Raw genomic sequence first — 26,798 nt, forward strand, 5'->3', positions numbered from 1 at the left:
CTTATAAATGTGTGTTTGGTTATTTCTTATATCTCCTGATTTCCATGTTTCTTTTGTGTGGAACACCTCATGAATCTTTCCTTTGCGTATTTCTCCTATTTCCCAACTACTGAATATCTAGTTGTCATAAATATATGTTCGGTTTTTCTCTTATCTTTCCAGATGTCCACTTTTCTTTTGTGTGGAACACTTCATGAATCGTTCCTTTGCTTGTGTTTTTCTTAACTTCAAACCACTTAACTGTATGTGTGTTTCTACCCCTAGTACTTTAATGGGCATTCACACACCGTTCACTCTCTATTTTTTAGTATTTCAATCACACATGCATTCACACTTTTACCCCTGGTGCAGACCGGGTGCGTCCTCTCTACCAGGTTACACTCAATCAACGGCCCAGAAGAGGTGCGCCAACCTTTCCCCACCAGATCAGAATTATTTTCACACTCACTTGCACTGTCACTCTTCCATACGCTTTTCTAAGCGACCTGTAAATTCAGCCCCTTTCCTGATTCACTTCCTCAACACATTTAGAGTGGTATTCACAGGACTTCTGCCTACCTAATGTAGTTATTCTAGTGATATACCATACGCTTTCCAAAGCGACCTGTAAATTCAGCCCCTTTCCTGATTCACTTCCTCAACACAAGAAAAGCGGTATTATACAGGGTTTTTGCCCACCTATGCAGACCTCTAAGCAATTCACTTCCTCGACACGCCTAGAGCGGTATTCGCGGGACTTCTTATTTATTTTCTGATCGCTCAAACCGATGGACAGCCGCTCACGCTGAGGCGACCCAGACAGAAGGATCAGCAGGATTAATCAAATGAATCGATCGAATTTAACAAATGCCTCAGCTGAACAACCGAGTGACCTCGATGATTGAATGCACGAATTTAGTAATCGAATCAAACAGATTGATCAGACTGTCCAGATGAGCAACCTGAATGAGACTGATGAACCATCCAACTCGATCACAACTGGATGATTCACAATGAATCAGACAGAATGACCAGCAGGACGAACAAATGAATCAAACGATTTGAACAAGCGGTTCAGACGAACAACCGAGTGACCTCGATGAGTACAAAACAAGTCAGACAAAACAATCGAATCAAGCGGATTGATCAAACCGACCAGATGAGCAACATGAACGAGACAGATAAAACACCCAACCCGACCACAACTGAATGAACCATAACGACCCAAGCAAACCACCCACCTGCCCGGACCGAGCAGATCTACTCTTACTTAAACTATTTTCTATGTATTGCAACCCTCAAGGCTTTTTATCCCTTTATCATTTTAGCATGCATTTTGAATTCAAAAGCTCCCAGTTTCTGGTTTTCTAGTTCTTAAATTTGGAGAGACCTACTTGGTGTACTGCAACTGAGGTCGGGCCCCGGCGCGACCCACACAAACTTTATACTATTAAGTAAGAACTTTGCTTACCTTTTTTCAGTGGCCACTTTGTTTGTGTAGTCCGTCCAAGCCGTTCACAGTCGCAGGTATTCACCGTCTTTGGTCCCTGTTTGTCACTCCTTGCAAGCTCGCCATTTATGTGGTAGAAATATTTAAATCAAAAGTATATCTCAAAAAAACGGAGCTTGTGAATTCAAAAATATACTTTATTATAGCGCAACAAAACCGAGCTGGTCCATGGAGCAACTGTCTGCCCTGACTCTGAGCTCTCCTTTTACACAGAATCAGTGCATAGTCATGTTTATACAACCTACACAGTTACTCCCTTAAATGTACATGATTAACATATTTCGGTGTCACGCCACCACCATCTTCCAAAGTCCAAGTACCACACACAGTTTTCTTACAAGGGCTATGTGCGCTTCTCTAGGTGGGGCGTCTGTCTCTTATCCTATTATATTGGTGGCGTGACTCAGACACTTTCTTAAAAAATAATATTCATACACACATTAAAGAACAGTTACACACTGCATTGACTATATTCACTATTCAGGCATGCATCTGGATTACAAAGTATCAATCATGTTTACTATGTTTTACCTTTATCATTTCACAACATTTGTATTAGAAAATTATCTATACCTGTAGAATGTTGTCCCACTCCTCTTCAATGGCTGTGCGAAGTTGCTGGATATTGGCGGGAACTGGAACACGTTGTCGTACGCGTCGATCCAGAGCATCCCAAACATGCTCAATGGGTGGCATGGCTGGTGAGTATGCAGGCCATGGAAGAACTGGGACATTTTCAGCTTCCAGGAATTGTGACATTTTCAGCTTCCATGAATTGTGTACAGATCCTTGCGACATGGATGGGGCAGTGCATTATCATGCTGAAACATTAGGTGATGGCGGCAGGTGAATGGCAGGACAATGGGCCTCAGGATCTCATCTTGGTATCTCTGTTCATTGAAATTGCCATTAATAAAATGCTATTATGTTCGTTGTCCGTAGCTTATAACTGCCCATACCATAACCCCACCTCCACCATGGGGCACTCTTCTCACAATGTTGACATCAGAAAACGGCTCACTCACACGACGCCATACACAGTGCCTGCCATCTGACCGGTACAGTTGAAACCGGGATTCATCCGTGAAGAGCACACTTCTCCAGTGTGCCAGCGGACATCGAAGGTGAGCATTTGCCCACTGAAGTCAGTTATGATGCCGAACTGCAGTCAGGTCAAGACCCTGGTGAGGACCACAAGCACGCAGATGAGCTTCCCTGAGACGGTTTCTGACATTTTTTTGCTGAAATCCTTCGGTTGTGAAAACCCAGTTTCATCAGCTGTCCGGTTGGCTGGTCTCCAACCATCCCACGGGTGAAGAAGCCGGATGTGGTGGTCCTGGGCTGGCGTGGTTACACATGGTCTGCGGTTGTGAGGCCGGTTGGCCGTACTGCCAAATTCTCTAAAACGATGTTGGAGGCGGCTTATGGTAAAGAAATCAACATTAAGTTCAATGGCAACAGCACCGGTGGACATTCCTGCAGTCAGCATGCCAATTGCACACTTCCTCAAAACTTGAGACATCTGTGGCATTGTGTTGTGACAACTGCACATTTGAGTGGCCTTTTATTGTCCCCAGCACAAGGTGCACCTGTGTAATGATCATGCTGTTTAATCAGCTTCTTGATATGCCACACCTGTCAGGTGGATGGATTATCTTGGCAAAGGATAAATGCTCACTAACAGGGATGTAAACGAATTTCTGCACAAAATTTGAAAGAAATAAGCTTTTTGTGCGTATGGAACATTTCTGTGATCTTTTATTTCAGCTCATGAAACATGTGACCAACTGTGAGAGTGTGATTTGAAGGAGTCAGGCGCAGGAGGGTAAATCACAGAATACAGAGTTTATTCCGTAGTACACAGTTACGCTGGATAGCGTCAACAGTCCAGTGCGCAAAACAGGCGCACTGGAACAAATACAGGCACACAGGGGAAAATATATCCCGGCAATACAAAGTACAGGTAGCTTCACCGAGCTACACTCATCTCACATGAAACAATCACCCACAAGTACAAGGGGGCAGAGGGAACACTTAAACACATACTAATGAGGGGAATATGAACCAGGTGTGTGTAATTGACAAGACAAGACAAATGGAATGATGAGATATGGAGCGGCAGTGGCTAGAAAGGCCGGTGACGACGAACGCCGAAGCCTGCCCGAACAAGGATGGGGAGGCAGCTTCGGAGGAAGTCGTGACACCAACACTTGACATGTTGCGTTTTATATTTTTGTTTAGTACAGTACAATATACTGTACTGTATTATACTTTACTTTTCTTTACTGTATTGTACTGTACGACTAATTTCAATTACTGTTCAACGTCCATGGACGTCTGGTGTCGGTCAGTGCTCAGTGGGTGAGGATGCTGGTTACAGTAAATGTAAAGAGAGGGGCCTCATGGGTAGGTGTGTCAAGAGCTGGGAGAGGTGACATTAAGTGGATAGTGAGAGATGAAGGCAGAGATAGGGAGGGGTTGTCCAGACTCAGACTGTAACACTTTTGATTTGACCAGCAAACAACAGAAAGACAAAGATGACAGAAAACAGAAAACAATTATGAGCTGAACATACCAGTATGTCAGTGGAAGGGAGGACAGTAGCAGGTGACCCAAATGTGGTTTGTGATTGTGACTACTATCATATCCCTTTGTAGCCAGTTCAGTTGCAGTATTTCCGTTACAGATTTTGGGGTATTTCCATTACCAATTTGGTAACGGAATTACGAGTTTGAATGACCTATTACTTCATAAACAAAATTGATATCAGTAAAATCAGTAACTAATTGGTAGGTCTACCATTACTTGTTACTTCTGTGAACTTTCATTATCCTCCCTCATGATGGAGAGAAATTAGAAAATATCTTTAAGATATGTGGGTTTTTGCTAACGGAATTAAAAGGCGCAAGGCAATCTTAAACTTAAATAAGATAAACAATCTCTCCAACTAAATATGTGTTGATATTATTTGGCAGGCATCTTTAAGTCAACATTATTGTATTTTGATGTATTTCTGATAGCGTTTAAGACTTTTTCTGGTAGATGTTTTCTAATACCTCTTTTCCATCTGTTTATCAAGAAATCAACGTCTTTACTTATGGATTTTATTTTAGGTGGAAAATGGTTGAAAAATGTATCTATGCCTTCATTTCCCTAAAATATAGTCTCTTAACTTTCATTTGACACCCAATTTGATATGTCCTTATGAACTTCACAGGTTGATGCTCGTGTCCTTTTCGATAGAAATGCCCTTAAGTGCCTTTCTCAAGGGCAGATCGACAGATTTCTTTTTTTCTTGTTGGCTCAGGGATTTGAACTAGCAACTTTTCAGTTACTGGTCCAACACTCTAAACCGCTATGCTACCTCTCCCCAACATATGGTATTTCTCCTGGTTATTCTGGAAGTGTTGAATACAGTTTGGGAAGCACTGCAATGATGTCTGGTCAACTCTTCATTCCAATTCTGTGGCCCTAATTACAGCTCTGTACCTCCCATTCTCCCTCTCCCCTCTCTCTCTATCTCTTCTCTCTCATCTCTTTTTCTCCAGGGTCAGATCACTCTCATGGATGCTCCAGTGTTCAAAGCCATCCAGCCTGAGGTGCGTTACAGTACTTGACCGTCTGTGTTCCTGCTTCTCCTCTTACACACTTCACACACACACACACACACACAGTTTTACTATCCTTGTGGGGAACTGTTTTCCCTAACCCTAACTCCTAAACCTAACCGTAATTCTAACCCTAAACCTTACCACTAAGCTTAAAATAGCCTTTGTCCTCATGGGAAGTGCAAAATGTTTTACTATCCTTGTGGGGACTTATGGGGATTTCCAGAACCCACAATGATAGTAGTACAAGCCCACACACACACTAATTCTCACCCTATAAAAGGCCTCTGTGAAAGCCAGTGTAAGTGTGTGCGTGCTTCCTCTCTGTAGCCTTGTTAAGGGAGTTGACAGGCCTCAGGGCTAACCTGTGTCTAGGGTTGGCCACAGCCCACCAGTGAAAGCAACGTCCACACCACACCACCACCCTGAGGCCAGATACAACACAGGCCCGCTGCAACTAGGAATCACTCTTGGTTCTGACTGGCTAGCAGTGTAGGCCTATTCATTCCACCTATGCTCAAACTACATTTGGCTGCCGGGGGGGTTCTACTAAGCTAACATATGGAATTGTTTTAAGATGGTCATACCAAGGAACATTTAGCCATTTGATTTTGACTTAAACCTGCAAGACTTGAAAATGGTTGTCTAGCAATGATAAACAACCAATTTGACAGAGCTTGAAGAATTTTGAAAATAATAATGGGCAAATATTGTACAATCCAGGTGTGGAAAGCTCTTGGAGACTTACCCAGAAAGGCTCACAGCTGTAATCGCTGCCAAAGGTGATTTTAACATGTATTGACTCAGGGGTGTGAATACTTATGTAAATTAGATATTTCTGTATTTCATTTTCAATACATTTGCAAAAAATTCTAAAAGCATGTTTTCACTTTGTCATTATGGGATATTGTGTGAAGATGGTTAGATTTGTAAAAAAAAAAAATAATCTTTTGGAATGTGTGGAATAAATCAATGGGTATGAATACGTTCGGAAGGCACTGTACTTTTCGACGCATTTGTTGATAACGAAGTCTGACAATACTTTGGATACATTCAGCAACATGATAAGAATATTCCTGGAAGATGTCGGGTAGGTGCAACATAAGACAAAAAAATTGTTTGATTGAGAGGATTAACTGGTGTCTGCAAGTGGCCACACACCTCCAAAGTGTACCTCCAATGAAAGACAGTTTTACTGTTGTCTCTGTTGGTGCCTTTCCACAGCTTGCTACCGAAGGATTTATGGAGACTAACATGCCCTTGTTTTCTGTTCTGCCTGACTGCAGACAGACTTATCAAATCAAATGTTATTTGTCACATGCGCCGAATACAACACGTGTAGACCTTACAGTGAAATTCTTACTTACAGCCCTTAACCAACAATGCAGTTTTAAGAAAGAATACCCCAAAAAAAATCACACAAAAAAATACAATATAAAATAATACGAAATAAAAGGAAAAAAGGAAAAATAACAATAGCGAGGCTATATACAGGGGGTACTGGTACCGAGTCAATGTGCGGGGGCACCGGTTAGTCGAGGTAATAAGTACATGTAGGTAGAGTTATTAAAGTGACTATGCATAGATAATAAACAGAGAGTAGCAGCAGCGTAAAGGAGGGAGGGGGGAGGGGGGGGCAATGCAAATAGTCTGGGTAGCCATTTGACTAGATGTTGAAGAGTCTTATGGCTTGGGGGTAGAAGCTGTTTAGAAGTCTCTTGGACCTAGACTTGGTGCGCTGGTACCGCTTGCCGTGCGGTAGCAGAGAGAACAGTCTATGACTAGGGTGGCTGGAGTCTTTGACAATTTTTAGGGCCTTCCTCTGACACTGCCAGGTATAGAGGTCCTGGATGGCAGGAAGCTTGGCCCCAGTGATGTACTGGGCCGTACGCACTACCCTCTGTAGTGCCTTGCGGTCGGAAGCTGAGCAGTTGCCAAACCAGGCAGTGATGCAACCAGTCAGGATGCTCTCATTGTACTCCTGTTACTGACTGACTGAGTTTTAGAATGCATTTGATGATCTCTCCTCACATTGAAACCCAATGTAGCGTTTTGGGCCCTTCACTTTTATGATTGCTGGAGAGGGAGATGGAAGGAGTGGAGAAGAGGGGATGGAAGGAGGAGAGTGGAGGGAGATGGGGTATGGGAGGAAAAGAGAAAGGAGGGGGGGGGAGCAGAAGTTACATTAAATAAGGTGAAAGGTGGGGTGCAGGGAACAGGGAACAGGGGGACTGTAGAGGTGAGTGGGCTGGAGTGAGGGAGAAGAGAGCAGAGTTACCTAGTGTGCGTTGGCACGGACAGAGGGCTCTTCCTGCTCTGACTATGTGTTTGTCTCTGTTTGTGTGTGTGTGAGAGCTCCGTAATACAGAGCCGTCACTGAGCTGACTTCAGCTGGAATTTGTACTCCTGTCACTCTCCTTCCACTCACATCTAGAATGGGGAAAAAACTTGTCTGTCTGTGCGTCCATGGTATGAATGTGTGTGTCTGTGTCTTCTGTTATATCACTCAGTGGGTTTAACTGAATGTATGAAAATGGTGAATAACATGACTGGAGAGACATTGAAGGCTGGGATGTAGTTAGAATTTTACTGTGACTGACAGACAGAGTTTTTCTCCTTATCTTTTAGTGTCCTATAAAGTATGTCCTGTTATGATACTGAAATATATTGGCCTTCTGCTACCACTCTGGACACTAGCCACGACTAGAGCCTGATCTCTTTGACTGACTCTCACACTGGCCAAAACCTTACTGGAGATGCCTAACTATATATATTTTTTGGAACTCTCTCATTGATGTCAATACACAAATTCAGAGTTACGCAAGCAGTACAAAGCCCTCCGTCTCGCTCTCACTCCCAGTTTGGGTTTAAATACTCATCATCATTAATGGTACATGACATGGCACATGTTTTATATAATGGTGAAGCTAGGGCTGTGACAATACCCGTATCAAATAATTATTTTCTTGGCAAAAATGAAAACACAACTCTTTGGTCCTTTAAAAACCTGCTGTATGTAAAATATTGTGTGTTATAGCTTGGGAAAGAAATTAATATGACTCTGGATGACATGATGACGTTTGTTTTCCATGAAGTGATGCTTTGAAAGTCTTAACCAGACCAGTGATGCAGTAGTTTAACCGTGGATCACTTCTCTTCTTTAGAGTCCGTCCCAACTGTACCTTTTTCTCACAACACCGGACCCTCATAAAGACATTACTATTCATATGCAAGACGTCAAAATTAATGAACAAATAAGTAACCTTTTCCATCCAATAGTTTAAGCTGTCCTGGTCATTGGTTAAAATTCTAATAATGATTTTATAACGGGGTTTATGAATGCTGTTACCCTTTATTGGGCAGGCAGGTGGCAGAGCTATCTAGCCGTTAGTTAGACCACTGCATCACCATCCCAACCGTGAAGCACGGGGGTGGCAGCATCATGCTGTGGGGGTGCTTTGCTGTAGGAGGGTCTGGTGCACTTCACAAAATAAATGGCATCATGAGGAAGGAAAATTATGTGGATATATTGAAGCAACATCTCGAGACATCAGTCAGGAAGTTAAAGCTTGGTCGCAAATGGGTCTTCCAAATGGACAATGACCCCAAGCATACTTCCAAAGTTGTGGCAAAATGGCTTAAGGACAACAAAGTCAAGGTATTGGAGTGGCCATCACAAAGCCCTGACCTCAATTCTATAGAAAATGTGTGGGCAGAACTGAAAAAGCGTGTGCGAGCAAGGAGGCCTGCAAACCTGACTCAGTTACACCAGCTCTGTCAGGAGGAATGAGCCAAAATTCACCCAACTTATTGTGGGAAGCTTGTGGAAGGCTACCCGAAATGTTTGATCCAAGTTAAACAATTTAAAGGCAACACTACCAAATACTAATTGAGTGTATGTAAACTTCTGACCCACTGGGAATGTGATGAAAGAAATAAAAGCTGAAATAAATAATTCTCTCTACTATTATTCTGACATTTCACATTCTTAAAATAAAGTGGTGATCCTAACTAAGGGGAATTTTTACTAGGATTAAATGGAAAGTATTCAGACCCCTTGACTTTTTCCACATTTTGTTACTTTACAGCCTTATTCTAAAATGGATTAAATAAATAAATCTCAGCAATCTTTTGTGTGCAGCCTGTTTCCATTGATCATCCTTGATGTTTCTACCACTTGATTGGAGTCCACCTGTGGTATATTGAATTTATTGGGACATGATTTGGAAAGGCACGCACTTGTCTATATAAGGTCCCACAGTTGACAGTGCATGTCAGAGCAAAAACCAAGCCATGAGGTCGATGGAATTGTCCGTAGCGCTCCGAGACAGGATTGTGTTGTGGCACAGATCTGGGGAAGGGTACCAAAACATTTCTGCATTGAAGGTCCCCAAGAACATCAGTGCCTCCATCATTCTTAAATGGAAGAAGTTTGTAACCACCAAGACTCTTCCTAGAGCTGGCCACCCGGCCAAACTGAGCAATCGGGGGAGAAGGGCCTTTGTCAGGGAACCCGAGGGGCACTCTGACAGAGCTCTAGAGTTTCTCTGTGGAGATGGGAGAACCTTCCAGAAGGACAACCATCTCTGCAACACTCCACCAATCAGGCCTTTATGGTAGAGTGGCCAGACGGAAGCCACTCCTCAGTAAAAGGCACATGACAGCCCGCTTGGAGTTTGCTAAAAGGCACCTAAAGGACTCTCAGACCATGAGAAACAAGATTCTCTGGTCTGATGAAACCAAGATTGAACTCTTTGGCCTGAATGCCAAGCGTTACGTCTGGAGGAAACCTGGCATCATCCCTACGGTGAAGCATGGTGGTGGCAGCAGCATGCTGTGGGGATGTTTTTCAGTGGCAGGGACTGGGAAACTAGTCAGGATATGAACGGAGCAAAAGTACAGAGATCCTTGATGAAAACCTGCTCCTCAGACTGGGGCGAAGGTTCACCTTACAACAGGACAACGACCCTAAGCACACAGCCAAGACAACGCAGGAGTGGCTCCGGGACAAGTCTCTGAATGTCCTTGAGTGGCCCAGCCAGAGCCCATACTTGAACCCGGTCGAACATCTCTGGAGAGACCTGAAAATAGCTGTGCAGCAACGCTCCCCATCCAACCTGACAGAGCTTGAGAGGATCTGCAGAGAAGAATGGGAGTAACTCCCCAAATACAGGTTTGACAAGCTTGTAGCATCATACCCAAGAAGACTTGAGGCTGTAATCGCTGCCAAAGGTGCTTCAACAAAGTACTGATTAAAGGGTCTGTATACTTATGTAAATGTGATGTATACGTTTTTTATTTTCAATAAATTAGCAAAGATTTCTAACCCTGTTTTTGCTTTGTCATTATGGGGTATTGTGTGTAGATTGGGGGGGGGGGGGGGGGGGGGACACTTTTTAATAAATTTTAGAATAAGGCTGTAATTTAACTATGTGGAAAAAGCCAAGGGTTCTGAATAATTTCCGAATGCACTGTATACCATTCAGAGGGTGAATGGGCAAGACAAAATATTTAAGTGCCTTTGAACGGGGTATGGTTGTAAGCCGTGGTGTAAAGTACTTAAGTAAAAATACATTGAAGTACTACTTAAGGCGTTTTTTGAGGTATCTGTACTTTAAATTAGTATTTATATTTTTGACAACTTTTACTCCACTACATTCCTAAAGAGAATATACTTTTTACAACATACATTTTCCCTGACACGCAAATCTACCAATTACATCTTGAATGCTTAGCAGGGTGGAAAATGGTCCAATTCACGCACTTCTCAAGAGAACATCTGTGGTCATCCCTACTGCCTCTGATCTGGTGGACTCATCTGGGTGTGGGTGTGGGGGGGTGTTGCGCAACTCAATATTAGGAAGGTGTTCTTAATGTTTTGTACATTGTATTTTAATGCAGTCATCTCGGTTTTCATTTTAAGGATATTTTTATACGTCGCTTGTTTGTATCAATTGCAAAGGCATTGGCAACTTTGTATGTAGTCAACTTTGTTCTGAAGTTATCGGCGGCCACAGAGATGTGGATAAACCACGTGATTCTATGTTTAGCGGAGATCTGTGTATAAAGGGACACGGGGGGGCACTTAGCTATTCTAGTGGTGTGAGGCAGCCGTTGGATTACGAGCGTTTTCAAGTGCAACATTAATAACGATGGTTTTTGGGAAACTGCTCAGAGATTTAATGATGCTCTTATGAAGGTTCTAACAATGAACTTAGCCTAAAGATGCTTTTGGGAAACCGGGCCCAGGACAGTAGTATAACATACACTACAGGCATTCTAGATGGAGTGTCTCTGGAAAACTAATCTCCTACACATCATATAAAATTAGTCATGTAGGGATGCATACATATTCGCAGGATATGAGCTAACCACCTAACATATAAAACTAGCCAATAGGGGGCTGGCATGCAGGGCTCTGGAATTAAGCTGTCAGAGAGAGAGAGACATTTTCATAGGCTTGAATGAGAAGGGGAATGTACAACACACACACACAGATACATTTCATAGGGCTTCCTAGAGGCAGCTAAGGTAATGGTCTGAATGCCAATCAGGTGTCAGAGCTGTAGGTAATGTTGCTGTGGTATTGAGGCACTCGGCTCAGGCAATTAGGAGGGTCTCCTACTGCCTTTCTCTCTCCTGGCCTTAAAGCACAGACCTGACCCCTCCATGTAATATTACCACACACTAACTTTCCAATACGAATGCTGTCAACCTAAGTCAACCTCACTAGCTCTTGCTCTCTCCCTCTCGTTTTCTTTCTTTCTCTCTCCCCCTCCCCATCTCTCCACAAGCTGGAGCTAATGTCCCCCTCCTCGCTCTCTCTACTCCTCTCTCTCTCCCCCGTCCTTCTCTTCTCAGCTGTAGCTGATGCTCTTTTGGTCCACAGGGCCTGTGGAGCTTCAGGTTTCCACTGTGTTGACTGAAACAAGGCCCAGAGCGGAGAAGTGGCTGTGGTATCTCACATTAGATCAGCTCTGTTAGTGGTTTGGCTGGAGTTGATTTAGCCGTGTGTGTGTACTTGAAAACGCATGCTGTGGAATCGTCTGTGCATTAGCAATGGAAAACGTTGAGGTGAGGGTAGGACTGGTCTGTGACCAACTTCAACCGCCAAGGCAAACCACTGCCTCTCAAATAATGATCCCGAATTTGTGGTGAATTTTTTTTTTAATGCTTTACGCACAAGGCATTGGCACCAATTCAACAATGGCTTGGCACAGACATAACCAATCAAATAGACCAATTGACAATTGTACGTAACGCAACAGCTATGTGGTAGGGGAATATCATTGATTGATTCTGACTGATTGATTCTGGTACTTGATCTCTAGGCCTGGACGATGTGGAAACTAGTGAAACCCATCTGTGGTTTGGTTCAGCAGGCTGACTGTACTTTACTAGCCCCATTAAAGTCCTCTACTGAACGCTTCTAACTCGTCAAACCTCTCCACACACACACACCAGGACTACCTTGTCAAACACATGGACTAAAGGGCCATCTGCATAGCTGTTTAAAGTATGTTGTTTTTAATGCCTTTAGAGTGAAATGAGATGACACAATTGTACATAAAATCGTAACTGCTTTTGGATTAGCTGTACAACAGTTCGCCGTTGGTTTTACACACACAGATTGTAATTGGGAGAGTTTATGAGGTAGCTGGGAAAGTAGGGCCCTTTCTGTCTTTACAAGATATAATTTAGCCTTTCCTTTAGTTCAGATGAGAGGAATGTGTTGTTGAAGGAAGCGTTGGGTTTTAGGATGTTATGTTTGAGGGATGCCAGGTGGCAGGGTGCTGCCTGGTACACACTGGAGGTGGATGGAGTTATACCCCCACACCATGTAAGTTGCTTTGAGACGTAGTGAAATGTTTTATAGAAATTAGAAATACAATCCATTATTATTGTTCCATTAAATGTAGGTTATTTAAAGTTGAATAGGGTAGAGGTGAGCTGAGTGTATGGGGTGCGTGCATGTGTGAGAGATGTGGTAATAAAGGACATCTCCTCTGAGACTCTCTCACTACATTTGTAAGTCTTACCCTGGGATCTTCAACACTCCATTATAGAACATCTCTCTCTCTCCCTCCCTCTGTCTTGCTAAAGGCGTCCGCATGCTTCTGTTTGGCTGTCAGCTAGTGAACCAAACGAATGTGCTCGCATACTCCCTTAGAAGACCTTCGCTTGAAAAATGAGAAAAAAGCGGCAATAGTACTGTTTGTCTATTTTGAGACGCTGTAGCCAGTATACACTTCCTCAAAATAGACAGAATTAATCTAAGAAAGTTTTTGCCAAGGAGATCTTAGTCGCACAATTTTACATCTACAGTGGGGAGAAAAAGTATTTAGTCAGCCACCAATTGTGCAAGTTCTCCCACTTAAAAAGATGAGAGAGGCCTGTAATTTTCATCATAGGTACACGTCCACTATGACAGACAAATTGAGATTTTTTTTCTCCAGAAAATCACATTGTAGGATTTTTAATGAATTTATTTGCAAATTATGGTGGAAAATAAGTATTTGGTCACCTACAAACAAGCAAGATTTCTGGCTCTCACAGACCTGTAACTTCTTCTTTAAGAGGCTCCTCTGTCCTCCACTCGTTACCTGTATTAATGGCACCTGTTTGAACTTGTTATCAGTATAAAAGACACCTGTCCACAACCTCAAACAGTCACACTCCAAACTCCACGATGGCCAAGTGGGAAGACTGAATCTGCAATAGGTAAGCAGCTTGGTTTGAAGAAATCAACTGTGGGAGCAATTATTAGGAAATGGAAGACATACAAGACCACTGATAATCTCCCTCGATCTGGGGCTCCACGCAAGATCTCACCCCGTGGGGTCAAAATGATCACAAGAACGGTGAGCAAAAATCCCAGAACCACACGGGGGGACCTAGTGAATGACCTGCAGAGAGCTGGGACCAAAGTAACAAAGCCTACCATCAGTAACACACTACGCCGCCAGAGACTCAAATCCTGCAGTGCCAGACGTGTCCCCCTGCTTAAGCCAGTACATGTCCAGGCCCGTCTGAAGTTTGCTAGAGTGCATTTGGATGATCCAGAAGAGGATTGGGAGAATGTCATATGGTCAGATGAAACCAAAATAGAACTTTTTGGTAAAAACTCAACTCGTCGTGTTTGGAGGACAAAGAATGCTGAGTTGCATCCAAAGAACACCATACCTACTGTGAAGCATGGGGGTGGAAACATCATGCTTTGGGGCTGTTTTTCTGCGAAGGGACCAGGACGACTGATCCGTGTAAAGGAAAGAATGAATGGGGCCATGTATCGTGAGATTTTGAGTGAAAACCTCCTTCCATCAGCAAGGGCATTGAAGATGAAACGTGGCTGGGTCTTTCAGCATGACAATGATCTCAAACAACAAAGAAGTGGCTTCGTAAGAAGCATTTCAAGGTCCTGGAGTGGCCTAGCCAGTCTCCAGATCTCAACCCCATAGAAAATCTTTGGAGGGAGTTGAAAGTCCGTGTTGCCCAGTGACAGCCCCAAAACATCACTGCTCTAGAGGAGATCTGCATGGAGGAATGGGCCAAAATACCAGCAACAGTGTGTGAAAACCTTGTGAAGACTTACAGAAAACGTTTGACCTGTGTCATTGCCAACAAAGGGTATATAACAAAGTATTGAGAAACTTTTGTTATTGACCAAATACTTATTTTCCACCATAATTTGCAAATAAATTCATTAAAAATCCTACAATGTGATTTTCTGGAAAAAAAATCTCATTTTGTCTGTCATAGTTGACGTGTACCTATGATGAATATTACAGGCCTCTCTCAACTTTTTAAGTGGGAGAACTTGCACAATTGGTGGCTGACTAAATACTTTTTTTCCCCACTGTATTTTTGGTGCAGTATTTCTCAATGAAATAATGTGAATGAAAACGAGTCGTCTCATTGAATGACAACAGACTTTACTGAAGAATCCCTGCTGTTGACCAATCACAGACGAAGGGGCGTAGACTTCGGCTGCCGAATTCTTCGGCTTGCCTCAAGAAGAATGTCTGCCCGAACAACCGAAAAAACCCTTAACAAAGTCCAAAATGAACATCATAATATATGCACAAACTCATCCGAACTGTTTTGGCTGGGAAGCATGCGGACGCCTTTAGTCAGTCTCCCAGTGGAACATCCCAATCTGGGAGCCATTATTAGGCGATGGGGAAGGAGAATGCTGGAGGCGTGAATAACAAGAGCGGGATGGAGGGGTAGAGAGGGGGATGAGTGACAGGCAGAGGGGTCGCATGTTTAAAGAGGAGTGTAGGTTAAATAAATGAGTCGTAAGAGACTTAGCTACTACATTTACATTTACGTCATTTAGCAGACACTCTTATCCAGAGTGACTTACAAATTGGAGGCTAACACACACAAACACAAACAGTTGGTTCTCTCTGAGTGGTGTAGAGTGTGTCTGTCAGGGAAGCAGTGTAACAGTTTACTGAGGCCTGCTGAAAGCTGCTGTCAGGAGGCTCTGGACTCCTCACCACCTCTCTCTCGCCACTACCTCTCCCTTTCTCCTCTCCGACCCACCAACTCCCACTCAGCTGAGCTCCTGTTGTTCGCAATACAGGGGCCATCTCCTCTGCTGTCTTAGAACTGATGGTGCTGAATGTTGAAAGCACACATCTGTTTTTAATATCTGTGAAAGACTTGTTCCCCTTCACAAACACACACACACACACACACAGGGACACTGCGTATGTTTCTTTGCGCACGGAGGGGGGTAGTCTTTGGCTGAGTGTTGGAGGAGGTTGCTGCCTCCAGACAGACTGTGTCAGAGGTCGTCATCAGGGGAGTAGTTCAGCTGATTAGTAGAGATTACACCACATTTTCCTACTCTTCCATCACTGTGTCCCTGATAATATCCCTGGCCCCTGATCCAGTCTGCTGTGCCCAGAGAAGTCTCTCCTCCCCTGCTGTGTCTGTCTGTGTGGTCTCCCCCCTCTCAGGGTTGATTCAGGGTCTGTCCAAGTGCACTAGTATCTGACTGCTCACCTCTGATGACTGGGATGATTGTTCACCCTCTGCTCTGAGGAAGCACATGATGGTGCAGAGTGATTTGATTGAAAGGTAGTATGCTGCTTAGCCAGAAACATTGGTGTTCCTATATGCCCTTTACCCCTTCTCTCTCAGTGAACTGTTAAGAACAGACTGGGTTTGTCTTTTGTGGAAAACACTAACTCTGTACTACGTTCAAGACCGACTGTTAGTTGTATGAATCTGTGTGTGTGTGACTGCTTTAGGATCTGCTGTGTGTTTGGCTGTGTGTCATGTAAATCTGACTGTGTGTGTCTGTTCTATCTCTTAACTGAGTTTGTGTGTTTAGGAGCTGTCGAGTTGTGGCTGGAACAAGAAGGAGAAGCACAGCTCTGCCCCCAATGCTGTGTCCTTCACCCGCAGATTCAACCAGGTAACACACACACACGCACACAGGCAGGCAGAAAAGCGGGGGGTGGATAGGGGGAGATATGTTCCCCGTGTAGCTCAGTTGGTAGAGCATGGCGCTTGCAACGGCAGTGTTGTGGGTTCGAATTCCCACAGGGGGCTAGTATGAAAAAAAATGTATGCACTAACTGTAAGTCGCTCTGGATAAGAGCGTCTGCTAAATGACTAAAATGTAAAATGAATAATGAGCCTTCAGTCTTGGCTAGCAGGTAATGGAGCAAGTACATCCTCTCTTCACCACATCCCAAATCATCCCCTCTTCCCTAATCCTTTGTTTTTGAGCTTGGAGGATGTCATGGTAACAAAACGTACCTCCTGCTGACTTGTTGACTCATCTCCTATAGGGAACAAACACACACACACACACACTTAAATCCCATCAGTCTCATTGTTTAGCCTCATCAGACTGTGTTCTGTCCCTGATATGGCTAATAAATGCTCAGAAGAGACTCTTTCCCTCACTGTCTCTAGTGTTTAACTGTTTGGACGCATTTCTCTGTGGTCTGATAATGTGTTTGTGCATGGTTTTAGTATGTTTGAGAGTGTGTGTGTGTTTTGAGCATGTATGCGTGAGTACAATTGAGCGTGTGTATGTGTGTGGCCAGCACTCTCAGTGCCCTGTGAAGTCATCCACAACAAGCCCTCTCATGACGCACGGGCAGCCTTCACCTTTAATCCTGCTCTTTCTCTCTCTTTCTGCCCCCTCCCTCTCTCTAATCTCCCCAGTCTCCCCCTGCCCATTTAAGTGTCTGTAAGACCTTGCTGTCTCAGTATGAGATGATGTTAGAGGAATGTGTTTCTGTGGAAACCTCCCCATTTTATAGGCGAGCCCAAGCGGCCGTTACAGATGTTAGTTCGCTGCACACCACAGGCCCGGCCGACAAGCAGCAGGCAGGCAGGCAAGCAGACAAGCAGACAGGCATCAGCGAAGGAAAGTGAGCTTTGTGTATAATGGGGCTTGGACAGGGAGAAGAGACAGTCCCAGAGATGGGTCCTTAGCATGAGCTCCAGTCTTAGCACTCTTCCTTTAACTCTGTTGTTGGCTGCAGGCTTTGGACGACAAGGGGAAGCCACATTCTTTCAGTCTAGTACTGCTCAAGACGAAATCAATCCCTAGCTAGCTCCATAATGCTAAGGCATGACTTCATGTTGATCTGAAAACACTGGATTATTGGAAGCAAAAAGGTAATTGTTCCACCTTGCTCTCTGATAAAGGTTTTGGATTGAGTGTATAGGTTGGTATGACTGGAGAGGGGTAGGTGTAGAGTGGGATGGAGTGGAGAGGAGGGTACAGGGATGGAGAGGGGTGAAGAGGATAAAGGGGAATGGGGGAAGTTAGGGTTAGAGCTAACTAAGGTTGAAGAGGGGTAGAGAATGTTCTGGGTGGAGGGGGCTGAGGTAAGGCTGTTTCCTAAACCCAGTCCAGTGTTTCCCCTAATGTAGGATCAGACCCTCTAGGTGGGTCACAGCCAGTACTACTGGATGGCTACTTTAGACTGGGTCATGATTTGAATTGTTTAGTGAGTCACTAGAAGTATTTGAAGGCATCAGCCCCTAGTCTAACCCCCCAGGCCCAGCTGTAGCCTCTTCAGCACTCCTTACCCAGGCAGTGAGAGAGAGCTATCATGAACTCCACAGCCCTGCTTTTATGAGGGATCCAGCCACTCAGGGCACTACAGAGCTGATCCACAGCTATCAGCTGGTGTCTATGTTCCATGCTATTTATTGCAGAGCACAGCAGGGCAGCCTGAAACAGCAGAGCTTTATAAGACCATAAACACTACAGGAAAGACATCTAAGAACCTCTACCTTTTCCTCTGGCCTGGCCTGTAGAGTGCACACACACAGATATATGAACACACACACACACACGCAGAGAGAGAGAGAGAGAGAGATAGACACAGAGTACCTGTGTTGTAACAGCCCCCAGATGCAGCGGGGTGATTTACAGTGACATGAGGACAGTGTAGTGTCCATATTGGACAGGCCTGTAAACCTTCTCTGCTAGGAGTAGCATTACAAGGCTGCTGATATTATATGAGACTGTAGTGGGTTATAATATCACCACTGACCTCCGTGTCTGCACTGCACCTGTGGCTGAGGGCAGGTGTGTGTGTGCGTGCTAGAGGGAAGAGCTTGTTCAGGTGAACAGTACTGCCTCACTGGAATTAGGGATGTGTTTTATTAGTGGATCTCTATTCTCTGCTCTCTCTCTCTCTCTCTCTCTCTCTCTCTCTGTCTGTATCTGCCGGTCTCTCTTTTCTCTCTCTTTCTGTTATTTACTGCAGTGTTTTAGATTATAGTCTGTGCCCCCTTCCTGTTTATTCTTCCCTTCCTGTTTATTCTTCCCTTCGTCTTGACATCCATGGAGCAAAAACGCTGACTTTTCTGAGAAGAGGCACTCAAACCAGATGCAGGCCAGTGTATAACTTGACATTTTGAAAGAGAGTCAAGGTGCATGGACAACTCCTGAACCAGGGGGTAGTGTAGTGATGTGACTGTCGCACTTATTGTAAGGACCCTTGGTCTAGTTCATAGCATTGGACCCTTTGGGTGTAGTTCATAGCTTGCTAGGCTTTGGAGTCTAGGCTGTTAGAGGAAATACAGTGATTTTCCTACCCTGCTACTCTCCAGGCACTCTAATCTCTTGCGTGGCTGTGATCCTCAGTGATCCTCAGTGTTGCCAGAGTGTAGAAGTGGAGTATTTTTCCCACAATGGGTTTCTATACAGAGCCACCTGCAGTTAGCTAATATCTCACACTGTCCCTGTGGGGGGGTTTGGTCAGTCTGTTAACCAGAGCAACCCCCCTCTCCCCCATGCATCTTTCCCTCTCCGGGCCTGTCTGGGATTCTCATCTTCAGCACAACCCTGCACCGTATAGTAGACCGTAGTCACACACACACACACACACACACACACACACTAAAAAGGGGAGGATCTAAATGTTTGGAGAAGGGAAGAGAGAAAGTGAGCGGGAGGAAGAGCGGGACTGAGTGGTAGAGTTGGAAGTGTAAGAGGGGGATGGAGAATGAGATAATTATGGAGCGAAGGGGAGAGATGGCTGCAGAGGGGAGCATCAGTACTGTGTATATTGTGTATAGTTGATTACATAGTTGGTCTATTACACAGGCTGGATCTCTTTCCTTTGTTTATCCTGTGGTTAGGTGACATCAGCACTCTAGATCGCTTTCATCTCGGATCTGCACTGATCACTCTGTTGTCTTTCTCTTTATCCATCGCTCTCTTTCTCCTGTCTCTCCTCGCTCTCTTTCTCCTGTCTCTCCTCTCTCTCTCTCTCTTTCTCCTCTCTCCTCTCTCTCGCTCTCTTTCTCCTCTCTCCTCTCTCTCGCTCTCTTTCTCCTGTCTCTCCTCGCTATCTTTCTCCTGTCTCCTCTCTCTCGCTCTCTTTCTCCTGTCTCTCCTCTCTCTCGCTCTCTTTCTCCTGTCTCTCCTCTCTCTCGCTCTCTTTCTCCTCTCTCCTCTCTCTCGCTCTCTTTCTCCTCTCTCTCGCTCTCTTTCTCCTCTCTCTCGCTCTCTTTCTCCTCTCTCCTCTCTCTCGCTCTCTTTCTCCTCTCTCTCGCTCTCTTTCTCCTCTCTCCTCTCTCTCGCTCTCTTTCTCCTGTCTCTCCTCTCTCGCTCTCTTTCTCCTGTCTCTCCTCTCTCTCGCTCTCTAGAACAATGTACAGACAGCTGTAGACTATAAAAGACTCAGGAGGCCTGATATCAGCTTATTCTTTCCCCATTACTTCTCATCTTCTCTTTCCTTCACTCTCTCCGGAGGGCTGTTGGACCAGATGCTGACTGATTTATTGACCTTATTTGCTTTGCTATGAGAGGAGATCAGTGCATGTGTGAGAGAGAGCTCTTGGCCAATGGCCATTGATGTCTCGGTCAGATCACTTTGTTCTGTCTTGGGGTTATCTAACACACACTACACACACACATACCTCATTTTCTCACATATTACTTATTAAGGTTATCTGTTGATGAATCAGTTGGAGTCTGGTCAACTTTCCTCCATTCCTGTAGCCCTCTCACCCCTCTCCTCCAGACCTCTTATTTTCCCAAATAAAATATCTCATTGTAGACAAAACCGCTAATCTGAAGGAACATTCCCGTTTGTTCAGCTTCTCTGTAACACTGTTTTGTGATCAGATCTGAGAGCTGTGTGATGTAGGCTTTGGCAGAAGGTGTCAGGAACCATGGCAGGGCCAATCTGAGTCTGTCTGTGCCTTAAGGAACGTTGCACAGTACCTGATGTTAAATGGCTATTATGGTTAGGTCTCAGCCAGCAATCACATGTATGAGTGTGTGTGTCTTCTCTGTTGGGAAGTGCTGCTTAACTATCTGTGTCTGGTTGTTACGCACTTTGTGCTATGCAAAATAATGCATTTATTGCCATTGATTGATTTTGTGTCTCCAGACGACTTTCTGGGTGGTGAGGGAGATCCTGCATGCTCAGACCCTGAAGATCAGAGCTGAGGTACTCAGTCTCTACATCAAAACTGCCAAGGTAAGGAACACTATGCTGCTTATTCTCTACAGTGTTACTTTGTGAAGCAAGAACCACAGATTCTTGAGTGGACAATAAACATATTGTAATGTGAAAGTGTGTGTGTATTCATCCAAGTGTTCTCTGTTCCACACAGAAACTGTGTGACATAAACAACCTTCATGCAGTGATGGCTGTGGTGTCAGGTCTACAAAGCGCTCCCATCTATAGACTCTCCAAGACATGGGCGGTGAGTTACTGTGTGTATGTGTCCATGCAGCTCAAAACAATGATCCTTCTTTAACCGCACTCTACAAAAAACTGAGATGTGTTGACGGTGTGAAGAGCAGTCGCATATGTAAATGGTCCGTCTCTATTTCACCAGTTATTACACTGTCATTACATTGCTGGAATATGTAATGGGCTTGTGTATTGGAGGCATCTGTGCAGAAACCTCAGAATAGAGAGAACAAGAGAGAGGGGACGGTCTCATTCTGATCCATCCTCACACACGGACAGGGCCTTGGAGTAGGGCTGACATAATGACATACTGATGCGGTGATGTCATGGTGGAAATGTAATAAGAATGTGAGTGATCTAAACCCCAGTAGCGCAGGAGTACACACAGCAGGCAGCCAGAAAATCCCCTGGACCACTAGACCTGCCTGGCCAGAGAGACAGGCACACCTGCTCCTAGTCAACACACACACACACACTGTGGATATCATTAGGCCGTGGCCAGAGCAGAGCTTACCCTCACCCATAGCTCCTGTGGATATCATCAGGAGTGTTATTACCACGACTCCTGAGACCCTCCTAGGCTGCTGGACTGTTATGACAGCTGTTGCATTACCGCCCTGTTGCAATGGAACTTAAGCATTATGATGATCATACCAGATGCATCGTTATTTACGAGCCACATTTTTAAGTGTTTCCCAAACAAGCACGTAGAGAGAAAGTTTGCTAAGTGCGTTGTTAGACTGTGTCGATACTGATAGATCGAAAGAAAAGCAGTGCTGCTCTCGGATCAGCTTTCGCTATTCAAATCTTACCTTAACATTGGAATTATTCCACAATACTGACGACAGATCAGCTCCTAGAGCGATATTACCACCTGTGGCTGCAAATAGGCTATTGAGGCGGCTTATTATGTTTACCCAAAAATAATGCACTGAATCACAGATTGTGCACGTTATTGTGCTCATGTTGTCACACATGAAACACATTGAGGCAAAAATTACAGACAGTAGTCTAGACACAAAATAGAACTCAATTGATTGAACATGAAATTGAAATAGAACTCAATTGATTGAACATTAAATTGATTTCAATATGATTGAAATAGTAGATACCTTGCCACGATCCTAGTGAGTATCAAAACACAAAGCTAATTTAACTTCTATAGGAAAACAGCCCTAATGTTTGAAATAAACATCATTATGTTGTCATCCAGTCACATTAATTTATTGTTCAAGCTATAGGTATCGTCCCGGCCCTAGTATGTGTACAATAACTCAACTCAAAGATGTCTGTCGCTCTCTCTCTATCTGTCACTCTGTCTGTCTGTCTCTCTGTCTAGTTGTTGAGTCGGAAGGACAAAGCAACGTTTGAGCGGTTGGAGTATCTCATGGCCAAAGAAGACAACTACAAGCGTCTCAGAGACTACATACGCAGCCAGAGCATGAACTCCTGCATACCATACCTGGGTAAGACACACACAATTTCTCTTTTAAAGTTACATTTTCATGAGTCCCACATATTATGTCCCCAGCAATCACCCATAGCCACGATGAGCTGCACCCACTGGTAAAAGTCATCACAATTTACAGTACACCCCTCTTTCCCAATCCTCAGTCCCACCCTCTGAGAGAGAGGGAGAGAGAGAGGGAGAGAGAGAGGGAGAGAGAGAGGGAGAGAGCTTGCATGAGGAGTGTGTGACCATGTGCCGCTGAGAGCTGGACAAACACGAGTCATGGAGAAATCATTAAAATCACAGTTTATATATTTTATTTCCTCTGCTCCATCCGTTTTAAATGTATTCCCCCTTTCCTTCCTTTCCTCTCTGGGAGCTGGCAGCACAGACTGTCTGAGCACTAACAAAGCCCAGGAATCCCCTATGAACTACAGGGGATGTCTACAGCACCATCCCTCTTCTCGCTCTTTCGCTGTCTCTCTCTCTCCCTCTGTCTCTCTGTGTGTGGTTGTTTTCCTGGATTTTATTGTAGGACATGTTTTTCTACCTGTGTTCTTTGAGGACTAGATGGGAGGTCTCCTATTTTATTAAAGCTAGTAAAACCAGACTTCACTCATGTTTCTCTCTGGTTCTTGTTGTGGTTCATACAGGATGAATGGGAAAGGCAGGAATGTCTCTCTCTCTCACACACATACACACACCACCCCCAGGTGTTAGGGGTTTCTCAGCTCTGTAAAGACAAGAAGTCAGATTGGTGCATACTGTTTCACAGCATTAGATTTGCATTTCTCTTCACACAGTGTGTGGAGAGATCCAGTCGGGCTGGTGCCATTTCTGAGCACATTGCTTTGCGTTTCTCTTTATAGCCTGGCCAGCATGCCTGTCAGAGGCTTTCTAGAAGAGAAGAGAGTAATAAAACGTAGCGCTAAAACACAAAGGCAGTGTGTGTGCGTGCTTGCACAGGCACGTGTGTTTCAGAGTACAGATGCACATTTTATGTTTTGTGTGGATGAATTAAAGTTCATGCTGGGTGCTGGGCTGCTCTGGCAGACTGGGCGGAAAATGCTGCAGTGTGTGTTGTTGTACAGCAGATCTGAAACGCATTAATACTCTGTCATTCTCTACTGCCATAAATCTACCACGTCGTTAGAGAAAGAAACCGAGGGAGAGGATGAGATGAAGAGAGAGGCACAGTGCTGGCATGGAAGCAGCCATATCCTAAAGTGTGTGTACAGAGTGTGGAGTGATTGATTGACTTCCTCTGATTGTTATCATAGACTGTGTTCACACAGCCAGCACAATTCTGATATTTTTTCCACTAATTGTTTATTTCTTTAAACTATCACATAAGATCTTTTTAAGAGCTGATCTGAATGGTCAAAAGACAGATTAGTGAAAAGTGTGTGCGTGCGTTGTTCCGTTTGTGTTCTTCAGTGGAACCCTTCTGCTATGAGAGCTCTTTGTCCACCTGTGATTGGCTCCTGAACAGGCAGTAAAGTAGAGGTTTGTTCATCTGAACGTGTGCAAACCAGAGATGTATAATACTCATGGTACAAACAGGCCTGCTCTGTTAACAAGAGGTAGCTACTGTACCTTACAAAACCCCTCCAGTCAAATACACTGCTCAAAAAAATAAAGGGAACACTTAAACAACACAATGTAACTCCAAGTCAATCACACTTCTGTGAAATCAAACTGTCCACTTAGGAAGCAACACTGATTGACAATAAATTTCACATGCTGTTGTGCAAATGGAATAGACAACAGGTGGAAATTATAGGCAATTAGCAAGACACCCCCAATAAAGGACTGGTTTTGCAGGTGGTGACCACAGACCACTTCTCAGTTCCTATGCTTCCTGGCTGATGTTTTGGTCACTTTTGAATGCTGCCGGTGCTTTCACTCTAGTGGTAGCATGAGACGGAGTCTACAACCCACACAAGTGGCTCAGGTAGTGCAGCTCATCCAGGATGGCACATCAATGCGAGCTGTGGCAAGAAGGTTTGCTGTGTCTGTCAGCGTAGTGTCCAGAGCATGGAGGCGCTACCAGGAGACAGGCCAGTACATCAGGAGACGTGGAGGAGGCCGTAGGAGGGCAACAACCCAGCAGCAGGACTGCTACCTCCGCCTTTGTGCAAGGAGGAGCAGGAGGAGCACTGCCAGAGCCCTGCAAAATGACCTCCAGCAGGCCACAAATGTGCATGTGTCTGCTCAAACGGTCAGAGACAGACTCCATGAGGGTGGTATGAGGGCCCGACGTCCACAGGTGGGGGTTGTGCTTACAGCCCAACACCGTGCAGGACGTTTGTCATTTGCTAGAGAACACCAAGATTGGCAAATTCGCCACTGGCGCCCTGTGCTCTTCACAGATGAAAGCAGGTTCACACTGAGCACATGTGACAGACGTGACAGAGTCTGGAGATGCCGTGGAGAATGTTCTGCTGCCTGCAACATCCTCCAGCATGACCGGTTTGGCGGTGGGTCAGTCATGGTGTGGGGTGGCATTTCTTTGGGGGGCCGCACAGCCCTCCATGTGCTCGCCAGAGGTAGCCTGACTGCCATTAGGTACCGAGATGAGATCCTCAGACCCCTTGTGAGACCATATGCTGGTGCGGTTGGCCCTGGGTTCCTCCTAATGCAAGACAATGCTAGACCTCATGTGGCTGGAGTGTGTCAGCAGTTCCTGCAAGAGGAAGGCATTGATGCTATGGACTGGCCCGCCCGTTCCCCAGACCTGAATCCAATTGAGCACATCTGGGACATCATGTCTCGCTCCATCCACCAACGCCACGTTGCACCACAGACTGTCCAGGAGTTGGCGGATGCTTTAGTCCAGGTCTGGGAGGAGATCCCTCAGGAGACCATCCGCCACCTCATCAGGAGCATGCCCAGGCGCACGTGGAGGCCACACACACACTACTGAGCCTCATTTTGACTTGTTTTAAGGACATTACATCAAAGTTGGATCAGCCTGTAGTGTGGTTTTCCACTTTAATTTTGAGGGTGACCTCAAATCCAGACCTCCATGGGTTGATAAATGTGATTTCCATTGATAATTCTTGTGTGATTTTGTTGTCAGCACATTCAACTATGTAAAGAAAAAAGTATTTAATAATATTATTTCATTCATTCAGATCTAGGATGTGTTATTTTAGTGTTCCCTTTATTTTTTTGAGAAGTGTACATCCGTAGCAGTACTCATGAGGGGCCTTTGCTCCATTTCAGTACTGGGAAAGGGATTTGGGAATGACTTCAGAGATATGATAGTCTGGGATATTAGAAGAGGAAATGGGAATGGGATATGGGAATGTAATAGTATGGGAATCTTTTGTTGAAGTGCTGAATTTGCTGTGACCCTGTTGTGGCTGCAGATCAGAACACAACATGACTCCAGCTGGACACACACATACACACACAGCCACATAGCAGACTTTCTGTACGGGGAGATGTGCGCACACACACTGGCTTGAGATTAACATTGTGGTCTGAGAAGCCCAGTCTGCCTGTTGACGTCAGTAGAGGTGTTGGTTGAATCGAATAAGGTGTGTTTGTGTGTAAAAGGACACTAGTGGGACACACATATTCAAAGCTTATTGAAATGAACCACACTTCCGCTTTACGCTACAGGCCATTATAGAATTGGCTGTTACAGAAGGGAGTGACTCATGTTCTGAGGCACAGATGGAGCCAGGGCCATTGATTGGCAAGGTGTGTGTGGTACATTGTGCTGCAGAAGGGTTGGAGCTGGGCTGTGGAGGAACCAACATAATGGAAATGTGAGGGCAAAGTGTCAGATGAGAGAACTATGCCAAGCTGCTAGCTAACTCTCCAGACCAACTCTTCAATTTCCCTCCTCTGTTTCCATGACCTACAGCCACAGTATAGGAGCCAGTACTACAGCTGCAGTGTGTGTGTGTGTGTGCACGTGTGTATTAGAGCCAGTACACCACAGCAGAAGATAACACTGCATGGATCTACTGTCCTGTACCCTAGATGCCTGACTTTCATATTGGCTACGGCCCGTGTGTGTGGACACGTTTTACTATACTTCA

The 26,798-nt window shown here is 44.7% G+C and overlaps 1 protein-coding gene across 1 annotated transcript in view; it reads left to right on the forward strand.

The window, feature by feature from the left end:
- Positions 1-26,798, forward strand: part of LOC311131294 (ras-specific guanine nucleotide-releasing factor RalGPS2-like) — a 100,349-nt gene that overhangs the window by 13,751 nt on the left and 59,800 nt on the right. Inside the window, exons 3-7 of the mRNA XM_084164191.1 lie at positions 5,038-5,088; positions 16,442-16,525; positions 20,985-21,074; positions 21,211-21,303; positions 22,633-22,759. Of these exons, the coding sequence (XP_084020317.1) occupies positions 5,038-5,088; positions 16,442-16,525; positions 20,985-21,074; positions 21,211-21,303; positions 22,633-22,759 (445 nt within the window). The remainder of the gene's footprint in view (positions 1-5,037; positions 5,089-16,441; positions 16,526-20,984; positions 21,075-21,210; positions 21,304-22,632; positions 22,760-26,798) is intronic.

Source organism: Coregonus lavaretus (genome assembly GCF_964263955.1).
Source record: "Coregonus lavaretus genome assembly, chromosome: 6".
NCBI lineage: Eukaryota > Metazoa > Chordata > Actinopteri > Salmoniformes > Salmonidae > Coregonus > Coregonus lavaretus.